Source organism: Tinamus guttatus, unplaced genomic scaffold (genome assembly GCF_059628265.1).
Source record: "Tinamus guttatus ecotype Peru unplaced genomic scaffold, ASM5962826v1 Tinamus_guttatus_pri_ptg000131l, whole genome shotgun sequence".
In the NCBI taxonomy this organism is placed as follows: domain Eukaryota; kingdom Metazoa; phylum Chordata; class Aves; order Tinamiformes; family Tinamidae; genus Tinamus; species Tinamus guttatus.
In genome coordinates, this window is record NW_028288665.1 from 2,742,501 (window position 1) to 2,759,682 (window position 17,182).

General features: G+C 38.0%; 1 protein-coding gene across 1 annotated transcript in view; it reads left to right on the forward strand.

Moving 5' to 3' along the window:
* The window catches only part of LOC104572448 (uncharacterized), a 154,873-nt gene that overhangs the window by 3,420 nt on the left and 134,271 nt on the right, over positions 1-17,182 (forward strand). Inside the window, exons 2-4 of the mRNA XM_088521722.1 lie at positions 3,003-3,069; positions 3,370-3,546; positions 14,931-15,017. Of these exons, the coding sequence (XP_088377848.1) occupies positions 3,003-3,069; positions 3,370-3,546; positions 14,931-15,017 (331 nt within the window). The remainder of the gene's footprint in view (positions 1-3,002; positions 3,070-3,369; positions 3,547-14,930; positions 15,018-17,182) is intronic.

A 17,182-nucleotide genomic window follows, 5' to 3' on the forward strand; every position in this document is an offset into this window, starting at 1 on the left:
ATCCCCTGTCTATGTGTCAGTTGTGGGTAGATAGGCCTTACGTATATTGTTTCAGATATAGATTGGGCCAACTCCACAGCAGGGGTAAATTTGTGTAGTGTTTATATCAATTGAGACCCTAGATTCCAGCTGTGTAACTTTGCTTTCTTAAGAAATACTTTTTTAAATATTTGTTTTCAGGTAATACTTTATACTTAGAACATCTTATCTCTGTACATTCATGCGTTCATGTATATTCTAGGTACAGCCACAAAACTGGACATTGGCTGCAACATGGTCAGGGAAAGAGCATTCTTTAATTTTCTTTTAGGAACCTATGTTTTGTAGCTATACGTAAATTGATTAAAGAACAATTACTTTAGGCATAAATTTGCATAAATACATAAATTAACTAGTAGTGACTAATGATAAAATGAATATAAAATGCCACTGGATAATTTCCTGCCTGTTCTCTGATGAGAAGACAAAGTATTTTAATGGCAGAGTGGCTGGGGAAAGGAACGTAAAATGAGGAGAGAAAGAGAGGGAAAAAAAAAGAAAGGTGCCCAGATATAAAAGAGAGAAGGATGGGAAAGCTGACTGGCAGTAGGTATGAAAGGAAAATGTCTCCTATTTTCCTCTGAAGCACAGTGACAAGGACATGAGTTGGTTATTCAAAGGGCACCAAAATGCTCCTTTGTTCAGTTACATGGAGAATTAACCCAGGAACAATTTCTCTGTCCTGTAGAGCATCAGGTATTGCTTTCATTCTAAAAATATGAACTCATGAAAAGCACCTTTTTGAAACCTAATTGCATTAAAGAACAAGGGCTTTGTTTCTTTTGAAGTTCTTTAGAGTAAATAGGAGTCATAAGCATGTTGGATCAAGTATTTAAAAATAATACTTAGTGTTAAAGTGAGTTAAGTGCCAAAGAATGTATTTTATTGTGTCCCTGCAAAAACAATATTTTTAGGTGCTAACCTATAGTTAGAGTGCTAACTACAATTAATAGTAAAAAAATTAAATAAAAAACCCCAGCATCTTTATTTTAGATGACTAAATTTAGATTTAGATGAATCAAAATGGCTTGATTTAGATGACTATTTAGATGACTATAACCTGCAATTTGTTTTGTTAGCGAAATCTGTCATGTAAGAGTAATATGTGTGCACATGAAAAGTAAAATCTTTAGGTAATGCTGGTAACATAATTTTATCAAAGTTACAGTTGGATCCTGATTTACACCAGCTGAAAATTAGTCACCAAATTTTCCTCTAGATGTTTTTTTTCTCTAGTCATTAACATAAGATTTTAAATGTTGTGTGGTGACTATGTGGAATATGAGAAAAATGGTTATCATATTGCAATGTTACAAATACCGCTTTAGTCTTTTAAACTAATTGAATTAAAATTTTACAGTATGTAAGACTTTGGCAAAATCTCAGTATTGCAAAAGTATTCTAAAGATATAACCGGGCTAGTATATATTTTTGAAATATTTTTCAGTTGGGAAAACAAATCAAAAGCAGTAGGGTGAATTTCTGAATCTATTGAACTCCTGTCAAAATTACCATTAACTATAATTGTGTAGCATGTGGCTTGTAAAAATAAATTCTGCTGCATTAGTATTTATTTAATGTATCTCCAGAACAACGTATTTCTAGTAATTTTTAAGTGTATTTGCTTTTTAGGAGGATAATATTCTCAAATAAGAAGTCGTCAACTATTTTCAGGCTATGCATATGTACGTGTGCACGTACATACACACACATACATATATAAAGACATTAATATCAATATTAATCTGTCATTAATGTGGTTCACTTATTTTTGACAGATTTATTGATTGTGTCTGCTGCGAGCAGTGTTTTGTACTGGAAATTGACACTCACAATCAAACAGGAGAGATGGATGCTGTAAAAATTGCAATTTTTCAACAATTCTTGTAATTAATCCTTTCGTATTGACAGTTTCCAGGAGCTGTGCTGCCAGGAGTGGTCTTTATCTCTGGACAATTAAGTGACTGGCTTAAAAAAATAATGCAGTTTTCAGAAAATGCCATGTGACATTTTAAAATAAATGGATCTGAATGGTTTTCTTACTTTGATTTTTTTTTTTTTGATTAATACACCCAGAGGTACTTTGTTTTAGATAACCCTTGCCTGCTTTGCCTGTTAGCATCCATGATAGGGGACTGTAGCCACGCATGAACCCACTTGTGAACCTCTTGCTAGCATCCTTGAAGGTATTAAAAAAAATGGTGTTTAGAAGTTGAGCCACCTTTATCGTAATAGTGTGACTGCACTTTTTTTTTTTCTGAGCCTTGCTTCCCTACGAGAATTAATTTGGAATTTGTCAGAGTTTAGTTCCTTTAAGATTTTTTTTTGTTCTCTGTTGTCATGTCTCCACACTAAATAAACTTTTCATCATTGCAATGCATCCTGCTTCCTCTCTGGAACCATGATATCTCTTTTGTGACATCTCAGTGTAAAATTTTGGGGGTTATTTTTATTTTATTGTCTCATTTGAAAGGGTAGAGCTCATTCATTTTTAGCTGCCCTGTCTATGAGCAAACACACTGGTTATGTAAGAGGACTTGGAAAATAAAGAACAGGGGATGTCAGGGAAGTCTGTCTATAAATATGCGGCATAATCAAACTTTGCCAAATGAGGCACTTGCAATTCTGCAAGTAAAATAAAGCAGTTGCTGCTGAATGCATACTGTAAAGACAAGTCCTATAATGTTCTTAATTTGTTGAGGTTTCTTTGCGTTAATTAAAAATGGTAGAAAACAAAGTATTTTAATGTGACCTTCATTTGGCATTTGTTTTAACTTTTCTTCTCCTATTTTATTTAATTCTTCCACTTCTGTTGTTCAATTAGTGTTTGACCCCTTTAGCAGAGATGTAAATTAAATGACATTTCAATGCCATCCCATATTTAAAATACTGTGTTAGTTGTGGATCATAAAGGATGATCTTCGTTCTTTAGCTAATTTATTCATTTAACAATTTCCCTCCAGAAGTTCCAGCAGAAGGCTCTGAAGCAAACTAAGCAGAAGAAATCCAAGTCGGCTGAATTTCTGATGGGTGAGCCTTGCTTGATGAGTTATTGCTCATAATTTGTGTAAGGATTAATTAACTAATTACAGACAAATGGCTGTGGGCGAAATTTTGCTCTTGCTTGTCAGGGTGCAATTTGTAATTATTTTAATCATTTATTCTTTTTTTTTTTTTTTAGAGTTAATTTTAACCTAATTCTGTTTTGGCGACATTTGAGGACGATACACTTGAGTCTTCCAGCAAAGGAATTACTAGAAGGATTTTTCTGCTTGTCATTGAAATACACTTTGCTATAATGTGCTCTTCTGACCTCCTTGTTTTCTATAGTGAAAGAAGAGAGAGAAGCAGCAGAAGGCATTGAAAATCCAGCTTTTAACATCAGCAGCACAGATCTTTCAGCATATCAGACTTCAGAGGAGGAAGTTATTAGACATGACAAGCTCGATAGCACCCTTGCAGCTCACCAACAAAAACCCAGGCTGCAAGCCCATGCCGAACCAAGAGGTGAGACATCCAACTCGATTAGCCTCAAATGGAGTGACAGCAGCGGTGGCGCCTGGGACCCAACCTGCGTGTGCTGGGCCCTGCGCCTCGGCGCCTCCACACAGGCTCCTCTGCAAACCTGGGTTGGAAAATGACAAAACAGCGATGGAAACGGGCCCTTCTCTAAGTGCTTCGGGAGCTGTTCGCGGCCTTTGTGCTCAAGTGGCTCCTCCATGCGGGGACGCGGGTTGCGTGGTGCTCCCTGCCGGCAGAGGAGGGCGTGTGGTGCGGGTGCTCGTGGCAGCCTTCCCCTTCATTTGTGTGAGGCTGAATTTGGGAGGTGAGTTTGGGAGGCTGCTGTGGGGCCACAGGTACTGCTCAGTCGTTGGCTTGCTAGCACCAAGTGATTCTTAAGCAGTGCTCAGACCCATGATTGATGGTTGGCCTCAGACCTCCCATATGCTCTTAATCAAGTGTCATCTGGCCTCCACTTTGTGTTTCATTATTTTTGTGGCTGGTTGTGCTCAGATATCTACAGCCCTGGTCCCTGTATGGCCAGGCTTTTGAGCACAGAGCTGATGCTGTGCCCAAGAGTGCCACCAACTCAGGAAGTAGTGTTGGTGTTGATTTGAATGAGCTGTGAGGGTCTTCTCTGGTGTCAGTTTTCCTGTTGTAGAGATCTTATGTGGTTGTGTTTTTTTTTAAAAAAAAAAACCTATTGTGCAATTATTATACTTTGAGTTGTTGTTAATGGTGAACGTGAGGAGGAATGGTTATTACTTAGGAATCAGGTGAGAGAAAGCAAGGAAAAGGATTTCAAAGCATCTCATGAGATATACAGAGAAAATCATGGGCCAAGATTTAAATAAAAGCAAAAATGTTTGAAACTGAGCACAAAATCTTCAAAAATACCGTTTTACTAGACTATGGCGTCTCATTAACTTTGGATGGCCTATGTGTTTCCATGAATGTGTAGATGCTCACCAGGGCCCAAGACCTCCTAAGGCACTAAAGTCCTAATCCCTCAGCAGGGATAAACTCACAAGCAGAGATGCTGCTCGCTAGATATCCTCATGTGCCTGTCTAGGTACTTAAATGCAGAAATATAGGCATTCACTTTTCCAGCTGTGGACCGCGTTGTGTTAAGATTTTATCCTTGAGGAGTCAGTGTCTCTGACTCTTAATGGCCCCTTGCAAAATTAGGTTCATCATTCTGTTTAGCCTTCATGTGACTCCACGTAGTCGTGCACGGAGCAGGAATTCTGCCTTTCCTATGCAGCCTGTCAGAACAGTGATTAAGCAGACAAAGGGATTTATTGTTTTTTAATGAAATAGTCTATCTGGCAAAAAATGAATTTAGGTTCGCTGGATACTATCCACGCTTTCAGTCGTCTCTTCAGAAATTCATGAATCGTTCCCTCAAGAAAACAACACTCTTTTTGAAAGACAGAAATGTGTTTTTAAACATTTTGATTTTTCATCCTAAGCAGCAGTTTGTTTTTAAAAATTGCTGATTATTATCTTTGTGAAAGGAATAAAAATGGTTTCTTTTTATCTGAAGCACAATACTTTGATACACAACTGAGTGTTTTATAGTGGGAGAAGATGGCTTGCTGAGACCTGAAAATTTTGTTTCTCACCATGGTGCCTCCCTCCTTGGCTCTCTCTTCATTCAGTGACTCAAAAGATCAGTCATTCAAACAGCTTTGCCGCTAAGACAGGCAGCAGCCACTGGGGGAAAGAAAAAAAAAAAGTTAAGTGCTATGCGTTTATATCAATAGAATCATAGGAAAGTCTGATTTGGATGAGATCTCTGGAGATCATCCTAATCCAGCCTTGCTTTGAAGTATTTTTAGTCTAAGTCTTATGTCAGGACTTGCTTGGCAGTCATGGGGGCCAGTGCAAATTTGTAAACAGTTGCTAAAAGAAATAGCAGCTTAAAGATGTTCAGAAACCTGGAGGAAGAAAAAAAAGAACTAAACCTTATGGTACAAGATGAGCTAATTTTTCCCACTCCCAATAATAATAATACTTCATTAAAGAGAGAAGAGGAAAAGACAGCTGCATAGATAAGCACGGCAACACCTGAATGCAGTGATGGGTAAGTGGTGGTGTGCCGGTCCTCGGTGGGGATGAGGCCCAAGCTGAGCAAGCTACAGGCTCTCTCTTGTGGTCTGGCAAAAATGGCTTCTGTGGCTGCTGTGCCTTTGCAAAAATACACGTGGTTTTGGAAACTACCTCTGCCCACCAGCACGTGGGATGCTACCGCACCACTCCTCTTCAGTTGACAAGGGACAGAAGTCTCTGTTTTTTGAGAGATTTACGCCCTGTACTGGATTCTATTGCTCCAGGAGCGGGGGGCACATACAGGCACAAGTTGGTATGCTTGTCTTCTGCTTCTTGATAGGCCTCTTACCTTAAGAGAACTGCTTGTCAAGCACAGCAGCATAGGCTGTGTAAAATAAACATATTTTGGGCCCTTTCACAGCTCCCTTTGCCTTTTGTCTTCCTTTCTTCCCTAGAGGCCAACAGAATACTCCTTTTGGGGTTTCCTCCCCCCCAAAACTTATGGACTCTCTCCTCTCTCTCAGCTCCCAGGCTTGCTTTAGGTTACTTACTCAATGAAGAACTGCACTCATCAATTCTAGCGCTGGGTGCTAAACTGTATAATTGAAAACCAGTTATAACCTTAAGCACAATTATTTAATCACAGCATTTAGCAGATTGCAGGTTCAAAGAGTTGTATAAACATCAGGCTGGATTTTCAGGCTGTGTGCTCAAAGACAGGGCATAGAGATGACTTTGCCTTCCTGTTATCTTCCCACCCATCACTTGTGTCTTTAATGGCAGCAAATAATAGCTACAAGGGTGCTATCATTTCCTCCACCTTGCAAGAGAGTCACAGCCTGCTCCTCTTGCAGCAATTGCTCTTCCTACTTCCTCCTTTGAGATGCCTTCTCACATACCTCCATGCTAAGGACACCGGAAAGGAGTGGAAATAGGCAGTTGCATGTTTGGGTCCACCTTAAGCCCTGTTCCTGGAATTTGGCTTTGGTTACACAGGAGAGTACTGTGCAGAACAGAGATTATATGGGAATGAAATAGCCTTTCATGATATTGAAACTAGCCTGTATCTGGGGCTTAAATAACTTAATTCGCAGCTACATAGATGTCGCACAGTGTTATGCCATATTATTATGGACAATATTTCAAATTTTATTGTCATCACTAGACCTAATGGTCTACTCCTGATAGTTCAGGGACAGACTGAGTGACTTTTTCTGCTGTATGCTCTCCATCATTGCTCTTATATGATGAAGTTTGGGTACTGCTGTTAAATCTTATAGAGACCCAAGGGAACTGGCTGTCTATTTACTCAGATTAATCTCCTGATTATCAGCCAGCTAACTCGTTGCAGCAGGTTCTATCTTTTTTTTTTTTTTTTTTTTTTTTTTTTTTTTTTTTTTTTTGTGATTCTGTGCTGACTCTTTGCTGTTCAGTCCTGATCTAACATCAGTTTCTTCTGTGGAGCATCAGCTCTAAACAGGAAAGAAGGGCATTTTTAATTTGTTGTTAATTTACATTCATTTTTCACCCAGCTGTTACTGTTGCTTTTAGAAATATGGTATTTCAGATAGGGCATTTTTTTCATTGCAACAGGACTCTCACCTTCATTTCCATCTTACATCCTTTGTGAAATTAAGGTCCTCTCACAATGATCTTCTCATGTTTGCCAAATTCTGAAAATACTCAGAGGTTAATGTTCCTTATGACTAAATCAAATCAACTCTTACCCTTTTTTTCCCTCAGCAAGTATTGAACCTACTAGAAATTTTCCTGTTGACCATCCTAAGGGGAGGTGAAATTTGCCAGCAGATTTCACTGGGATAAATGTTTGGGGCTAGATCACCCAAATCTGCTGTAGCAGGGACAGGGACCTATATCCAACAGTTTTACAGTTGCCGTGGGTTTAATGCTCTCACCTGAGCTATAGGTGAGCCAGTAGCAGCTTTTCTTTTATGAGAAGTTTAAACTCACAACTTGTTGGATAGCGCCTTAATGTTCAGACTGGTTCAGTAAAGTCTTGGCCAAGGAAAGTGTTTCTAGGAAAATATTCTTACCCAAGCACCAAATCTCCAGGAATACACTGTTGTTGGCCGAAGGCAGAATATGGGCCAATTGCTCACACTCGGATGACACATGCCACAAACAGTGCCTGCATGCTTGTTTTCTTACAATTGTAAATCTACTTTAGAGATTATATGCATTTTGTCCTCAGTGATTGTGAGCAGGTAATGTGCAAGCTGGTTTATACCAGTTCATAGTACTATACAAATTTGGTCCACCTAAACCTGAAGAGAGTCCTCTGGGACGGTAATGCTCACACTTTCAAAAGACAGGTAAATTACTAGCCAAGCACGCAGAGGGAATATGTGTCGGAACAAATTAGGATGTGATCTTTCCGGGGTACAGACAGTGCAGGCAAGGCGCAGAATCCAAGGACGAGGCTATCCAAGCATCCTCTCATTATGTGATTCACCTTGCGCCTGGCCTCTTTAGAGGTGGTTTTGTAGAACCCTCTAGAGACTGTGATACTCTGTAGCTTTTGCATGGGAGATGAAAGGAAGGCTAATTGTGTTCCCCCGTATCCTGCGCACTTGTACAAAGGCTAGAGGCAGTCTGACCCTAAATGTTGATAATTCAAGTTAAAATTGTCTCCAGATGACAAGGAACTTTCATTTTTTTACTATCATCCCCAATACACAAATCTTTTCTCAAAACTAGATTATCTCCTAAAATCAAAAGCACTAATTAATTCTACCATTTTATCTTCAACGGGCACTGTTAACATCTCATATCATGCTCCAATAAATTTGCCCACAGAGATTAACAATGTTAAAAAAAAAAATGAGGCAGGGAAAGCTCTTGCAACCGAAGACCTAGAACTATTCTAATTAGCCCGGGTACAGCATGGCATTAACATGGCTATACCGCTTCCGGGAGCAGATTAGTGTCTCTACGTGGCACACTGCTGCGCCACCTCCTCCTTGCTGCGGAGCTGGGCTGATGTTTCTACCATGGTGCTGCATGCATCCTGCGGGAAAAATCCTCCATAAAATAGAATGGTTCTGCTCCTTTTCAAAAAACAAAGTAAAGGAAAGACTTTTGCTCAGGAATGATTGCTGCTAAAGGTAATTTGACTAAGGCAGAGGAAAACAGGCCATTTTATGCCCACTTGTAGGACAGGGCAAGAACCTCAATCTACGAATGCACAGGCAGAAAGGGCTATGTGAAGCTGCCATGTGGCATATCAGATTGGTAAACAAAATCACTCTGTGTACAGAGGGCTAGAGGCTGAAGCTTTTTGAACAGAATCCAGTTTCATTCTAAAGATACATTAGATACAACTGGGGAGATGGTAAATGCAGATGAAAAGAAGCAACTGCTGAATACTCACTTTTATGCTGCACATGAAGTAAATGGGAGCTTGTCACACTGGCTATTTGTGTTGGACAAAATGCTTTGCATAAAAGATGGAACCAGAAATATGAATCAGAACTGTACCCTTTTTTCTTTTTTTTTTTCCCCTTAAATAGTGACAAAGTTTATATCTAATAATTCAAGTTCTATGTATGTGGCTCCATGCTTTCTGATTCCAACAGGGACTTGAAATGGAAATGCCAAACCCAGTGTGCAGGCAATGATGGATCACCATGTATGCATAGGAATAAAAAAGGCTGTCATTGGAAGTAATTTTGCGTTGAATTACACAATGTGTAATCCAATTGAAATCAGCAGAACGGCACAAGGTGTAATGTAGTGTGTAAAACGTGATCCATTGCATGCAATTTCAACAACAGGGATTCGTTGCCACTCATCTAAGTAATGTGTTAAAATTGAATTTGTGAAAGGTATAGAGAGAAGAATTGTGAGGAATAGATGCATTCTTATAATTGGGAAATACTCTTTCATAAGGTGACTGAATATATATTTTTAAGGCTAATTTATTATTCTTAAGAATACTTTGCTGCTCAGAAGAGTTGTCTGAGCCTTAAAGTTGTCACTGTTTTTTCCCTGTGGGTTCTTTCAGAGGCTTAGGTGTGATCAAGCAAGCTGGTTACCCTATTAGTCCTCAGTATCCGCTTGCCCCATTGACATGTGTCACATTATCTAATAGTGCTCCTAAATGAACTCCATCATCATCAGTAAATCTTTTCTCATGTCTTCAAACAACAGCACTTTGCCAGAAAAAGCAGCAGGTCTTAAACTGGCGTCGCTTGGCACAGTGCCCTCTGTTGCCTGCAGGATTAAAAAAAAAAGGGGGAACAAAAAAAGGAAAGGCACAACATGGAAATGTGCTATACCTTTGCCTAAAGAGCAGCAAATTCAGAATTCAGTCAATCTTCCAGAAACTGAGCGGGGAAAGAAATGCTGCTGGTGGAGATCATAGCACAGCATTTTGCAAGCGCGGAGCCGGGCGCACTGCTTCGTCTCGCAACCCATCTCCTCGCCAAAGTTCTGTCAAAGCTGACGAGTGAGTTTACTCAAGGCTTACCATATAAATATAAGACATAGTTATGTGGTTTACTCATTACCTATGGTCTCCACTGGGGATAAGGAAAATGACATATGATATCTTTAAAACTTTTCAAAAATTGAAAAGTCACCCGATGGTGATAGTGTTTAACAAGCTGTGTTTTCAAGACATAATCTACTGTCCAGTCACTTGCTTAATGTTCTTTGGTTTAAAGATGCCATTAAAGCATAATTTTTCATTGAATTCTTCCTGGAACTCATTAAAATTTGAAGTTCTAGGTAAAACAATTCATCCCCTGATATATTTGGTGATAATTTGGAACAACTTCATGGTTCCCTGGAATCTTATTTTAGATCTACATCTTAAATAATGTAGATAATATACTATATTTAAAATACAAATGATAATATTATATCTAAATTTAAAATCATAATAATATATCTTATTTCAGCTTCTAGATGTAGCATAGATCAGCCTCTATCAATTTAAGTAATGGCATTTGTAATGGCTACTAATTGAGGTAAGCATAATTGATATCTTGGTTCTGAACCGAAAATTAAACACTGAAACAAAAAAATCATTTCAGGTTAGCTCATAATATTTCCATATTCTTTTCTTGAAAAATGAGAACTGAGAATTACTCTTGCTTTGGATATTATATCTCAGTTCATAGAGTTCTTCAAAATTCAGGGTTCATTTTTAGCATCTTCTTAACATTTAGATGTGTGTAAGTTTAGCAACACAAAACTTTCTAGTGAAATTCTTGTGATGTGTTTTCTTGTGAAAGTCTCAAACTCCCAAATTATTTTCCATTAACGTGGCTACTGAACTGTGGAAATGGGTGAATGAGTGTACTGTTCACAAGACACACACCATCTTGAAAAGGACGAGTAAGTAAAGCAATTAAAAGTGTGGGAGGTGAGATACCTCTCTCCCTCTTCTCCTGATCTCAAACTTTAGTTGCTGGTGGCCAAACTAAGATGAACACATCTCTTAAAGATGTGTTAAAGGGAATTCAAGTCTAACCCCAGGGTTGCTTTGACTCAAGCTGAAGAGTTTGCGTACTCTTCTCATGCAGAAATTGAGAAATCTGCAAACATGTACTCTCATATTTGGCCTGGCCAAAGCACCATATCTGCAAAGTGAAATGGGAAGTATCACTAGGGAAATAAGCTGAATTCTGCTGAAGGGAGAGTGAGGATTTATCATGATGTCCACAAACAAGAACTGGTACTGAAATCAATGCTGTAAGACACCTGCATGGAAAGGTGAACTATTTTTCCACTCCCAACTGCTTCATTATGTTTCAGGAGTGCTTTGGGTCAAAACTCTTCTGTGTCAGATTGAGATCCCATCTTTTCCATGATCCTTCTGCCTTATTCTGTTTTATGCAAAAGGCCTTTATGAACTGTCGTATGTTCATACAGGCCTTTTTTAGAAGTGCAGTAATGTCCTTCTCAGTTATGGACAGAGATCTGCTGAACCTACTGCTACCTGAAACAGGAGAACTACCGATCAGTGAGGCAAGTCTGCTCAGACCATTATCTGCAACTTGTTGTATAATGAAAGTTTGCTAATGTCTGAATTTTTCACTTTTCTCAAGCCCCAAAATCACTCTGAAAACTATCGCCAAGGAATATTATTCTAAGCTTTTAGTCACCAGTCACCTGGTTATTAATAATCTCTTAGTTTTTACATCAGTCAGGAGATGCTGGACAAATCCAGCAGGGTTTTTTCCATACAGGTGTTTGGGGGTTTGTTTTTCTCGTGTTTAACTTTGTTTTTCATGATTCTTTCATTAAACTCAAAACCTAGATCAATGGCACTGTATGAAGGACAATGAATAATTCTCTCAATGTCATCAAAATTTCTTGCTGTACTTATGATACTGATACAAGCTATGTGATTTCTTTATGGAGTAGAAGACCTTGTAGAAAAGTGGCTTAGTTATGCCATTTCTGTGGTACTCTCAGGACATAGACTGTATAATTGACTGCAGACATCTTAGCTTAAAAGCCATCTTAGAGTTTTATCCAGTCTCAGTAATATGTGTGTAGTCCCATGGGCTGCATCCAAGGATTATGCTAATTTTATTAGCAACTCCTCTTACTTTAATTAAAACTGCATAAATTCCCACCTGATCACTGTTGTGCCAACACCCTTCTTTCCATTTTTATTTGAACTTGCAGTTATTTTTATGTTTTTTTTTTGTTTTTTGTTTTGTACTTGAATTCTGGTGTCATTGAACTATCCATTGTGTTTTCCACATGAAATAATATGATACTGAGGGGTGAACAGTGTTTCAGATTGAATTATTGGATTTGGTCAAATCTTTGAACAGATCAAAGCAAAAACCTGTGTGTCCGAACTGGCCTGCTCTTCACCAGAGAAAGTATTCCAAGCAACCTGAGGTCTGAAAGTACTAAGTTATGCACTGCTGTTCAAAATATCTGCAAGGAAGCACAGTATTAACATTTACTTTACTGTGTTTTTACCACAAAGCAGAGCGATGTGAATTCCTTAGTGGACTGTTAATTTACATGTTCTACATTTTCAAATATTTCCAAAAGCAAATGTGAAATAATTAGTAATCCATTCACATGCTTGCAAAATATTATTAGCAAAATGCCTTTGGCAGCATGTTGTATTGACTAAAATTGGTAAACCTGCATTTTAAAACTAAAATAACCCCCACCCCTTCACACCCCAAGGCCTGCTCAAAGCCAAGACCTGGTCACAACTGGAATTCATGGTTCAGTTTGCAAAGTATGCTGAACTGAGAGAGAGAGAAAAAAAATAAAGGACAAAACTAGTAATTTAAGGTTGGCAATGCTATCTACTCTTTAGAAACACTCTGCAAGTCTTCTTTGGAACCTTGAGTTTAAAATAGTTTCTTCTCTTTAAAAACCATCATAATGAGATAATTCTGGCATTATCACTTATACCTATGTAGTCTTTAAGGTGTATATGTTGCAATTTTACTTTAGAGAAATCAAGTCTGGTCATTCTTTATACTTCATAAACTGTGTTTCTAACTGTGTGTGGTTTTGACAGGGCCAGAGACCTGAGCAAAATAACCCATACATACTTCTGAAAGATGTGTTTGGGTGATATTTTTTAAAAAATAAAGAGGATCAAAGAGCAAGTAGTTCAACAGCATTTATTGGTGTATCACTTTTTAAAAATAATGCTTCATAAACTCAAATCTAACATGACACTTCCTCCTAAATGTCAATTATTTTGTCCAGAAGAATTCTTTAAAAGTCTGATTTCTGTCTGTTCAATACCAAACCAATAGGATAAAGAACACATGGCATTAAAATGCAGTAAAAGCTACTGTGAAATAAAGACACAGCAAAAAGTCTGTGTGGTAGCCAAGTTTTGCTTCCATAGTTGCAATGTGTATTTCTCTGAAATTTACATTTATAGCTAGGAAGTAATTGAATAAAGAGATGCATCATCATTTTCTTTTTTAGCACATGGGTGAATTATTCTACTAACATGTGAAGGGGTGTTCATATAACATCACAGTGCTTTGTGCTAGAGAAAAACAATTACAGTGAATAAGGTAGAATGGCTCTGTTATTGCAGTACATAAGACTTTGATTACATACTGCCAAGATTCATACCAGCCTAGTAGTTGTTGACAGATAAAGTAACAAAAATGAAACTCATTTATTTTTTCTTTATTGAGACCTCAAGGTAAAGCAAATTTTCAGTTCTTGTACTTACTACATTGAAGGAACAGAGACTGACAGTCAAAATGTGCCAGTCCAGAAATATAAATTAAACCTAGTTTCATATCAAAGTTTCATTTAGTCTCTGAAAAGGAGCTGCTGCTTGGATTATTTTTGATCCTAAAACAAATATACTGTAGACTACTGTAGTGTATCTTGGATGACTTAACCCTCTCCTATATTTAGCTCTCAGGCACTTTCCAGGATATAGGTCTGTATCTACTTACGCAATTCAAAAATTTGTTTTGGACTTAATCATTTTACTTTTCTTCTCAGGTTAGTAATAATTGACTGTGTTTGCAAACCTGATATATCAAATGATGAATTAAACGTAGATTTGCACTTTTGAGTGTGGCAGAGATGGACGCATTTTCGGAGAAAGGCCTCCCTTCTGCCTGATAAAACAGAATTCTCACTGATGTAATGGGAAGATCCTCCAGGCAGTTAGATGCTGCATTATTCCATGATAAGTCTAACAAATTACTTTTTTTTTTTGGTAAACTTGATTAGCTTTTGAAAGGCAGATAAACCTAGCTATTGAAATGGAAAGTGCTAAAATAAGTGTTTTTCTCCCATCAAAATCTTAGATTAGTTACCTAGCCCAACTGAATATAATTGCTGTTCAGATTAATGAGGCAGCATTCTAGTATCTCCTCTGTAATTAAACACTTCTCTGGTTGAATACAGTATTAAAGATGCACCAGACGTTGAAACCTCAATGGTGAAATTTAAAACTGTTGAAATTGAAAGGGTCAGCTGTGAAACACAAATTTCCCTGCAGCATGGGTAAATTCACTCGTAAAATGTGTTTCAAGAATAATTTGGCTTAAGTTTGGGATGCTGGATTTTTTTTTAATGTTTCTTATCATTTCATCATCTAAATTTGAGTGTTTTTCTCATTAGTTTCTGAGCAAAGTAACATAAAGTGCGCTTATTTCCAGAATTACCTTTTCTGACCTTTCACAAGATGATAATTGCGGTACTAGTGGGCTTAGAGGACTTGTTAAAAAAATTAAGCTTATAAAGTAGCAAAAAATGCCCCTTTTCTTGCTGGTGTCGATTTCAAAATTAACATTTTGGTTCATGTGCTTCTAATAATCGCTGACCCTTACTTCATGTGCTTTCCACAGGAAATGAATACAGCAGAAATTACTTTGACCCATTGATGGATGAGGAAATAAACCCAAGGCAGTGTGGGATGGAGGTCAGTGAAGAAGGTGAGGCAGAATTAAGTGTGTAATTTTGGTGTCAGAATATTCTTTTCCATTCATGAAAATGAGGTGACAAAGATCACATATGCAGTTCCATTTAAATATTGAGGTTTACAATTTAAATTATAAGCCTTACTCACTATGAACATGATAGGCAGTATGCACAGTCTTTGATCAAGGACAGAGAGTTAATGGACAAGTAAAAGTGAGACTGTGTGGTATTCACTTAGCTATTATAGCAGTAGAATGAAGCACTCCAAGAAAATTGTCTATACCATGTTCTCTTTAATTAGTGTAGTCAGTCCAGAACTGAGTACCAAGCTGATTTTTTTTCAGCCCCACAGTCCTCATTCAAGAGGAAGTTATTTTAGGGTTGAACTGTGTGCCTAACAGAAGAGAAAACCTCAAGTACATAAGTGTTCCCAGCACATCAGGTTACTTTTTTGGTTTTACTTTTGACATTTTGTCCAAAATGCTTAACTTTGTTGTCTGTGGGTGGTACCTAAGCTCCAGATGATAGCAAGGAGCTGGGAGGGTGTGACTGCAGCACTGGGAGAACAGAAGTTATGTGTAGGTATGAGAAAGATTAACTGGGAGGTATTGTCTTTCCCTGTGAACAGAAGAAATCCTCCTTTGCTGTCCTGGCTTTTAGATAAAAAGGGGTGCGAACGGGCTTGCCTGAATTTGCATGGTCTTAAGTAAGAACATCATCATGGTAATGAAGTGCTTAGCTATGCATTGAGTGCTTTGGCCCAGCTCCTGCTGTTCAGTGCTAACAACCTGATAGCACGCAAGACAGAGTTCTCTTGTGTTACCTTTCTAGTCCTTCCTTTTTTTTTTTTTTCTTTTTTCTTTTTTCCTTTTTAATATTGTGTTTATGTGTACTGCAGTACCTATCTAACCGATCTAGACACACAGTAGTAGTCAAATATGAAGTTTAGATAGACTGGAAAACTTGTCTACTGTAATGGACCTCAAAGCAGTCCACTTCTGAAGTACATCACATTTCAGTCTGTGTAGCTATTGTAAAGATTTGAATTTCTGAGAAAAAAAGTATATGTGACTAAGAGAAAAGCAGATTCATACCAATAACTTGACTCTCTTTGTCCTGAAATAAAAAAAAAAAGACAAGATTATTTTAGGTTTACTAGGCAAATTGCCTCTAACCTCCATCATTTCCCTATGCCTTGTATAGGATAGCACTGTGATTTCTTGGAAGCAGAATTCATTTTTTGGCCCTAAGTTTTTACGTGAAAGACTTTGGTTCATCTTCTAATAAATTGGCTTCATGAGTCACGATCTGCCTCATATACAGAGAATGAGAAGTGAATTTGTTTTCTGCATTTGTCTGTGCACTTAAAAACATGCACAGATACAGTGGTGACATGCGAGATGTCTGGCAGTAAAGTTTTTGTCAGGAGAAAATGTTTTCTCCTATCAGGTCAGACTATGTCCAAGAGAGCCATGGCAATATAACTGTCCTTGGGCATTTCTCCTTTTTCTGTCCTGGCTGAACCGTTGATCAGAGGCCAATGTACATTGGTTTATTAAAGGCCTGTTGGCAATGGTGGCAACCTCAGGCTATTTGTCTGAATCTATGGCATTTTCTGAAGCAGGGACCTCTGCTCTTTCCTCTTCTTTAGTGTACATTTTGTCTTCTTCAGTTATTCACCTTTGTCCTAGGGCCTTTTGGCTTGTGGGCTGAACGCATGTCAATTTTAGGTGAATTTTACTTTGCTTTATTGAATCAAATTGAATTGCTATAGAATCAAATAGACAGAAAAACATTATAGTTCTTCAACAATGTAATGGAATGCCACTAAAATTTTCTAAGGCCTTATCATATTTAAATATTTAAGGGGGAACTACATCTTTTGCCTGGGATGCTTTTTACAGATGTGCAGGGTTCTCCATGGTCTCCTCCTAAGTTCCTTAGCATAACCCAGAATGGAAGCAGGGAAATATAGTATGTGAGTAGTGTCAGCTGTATTTTTGCTCTTGAGTTTCTGTGATTCTTTCTCTTGCTTAATTTTATACCACACATCTCCATAACCAGTTGTCACATGTAGCCACGACGCGGTTCAATGACTGATTTTCTCTTCCTTTCCTTGGAGAAGTGTTTATAAGTATGTAAGAGACATAGTCAAAAGGAAAGTCAGAACTAACGGTCA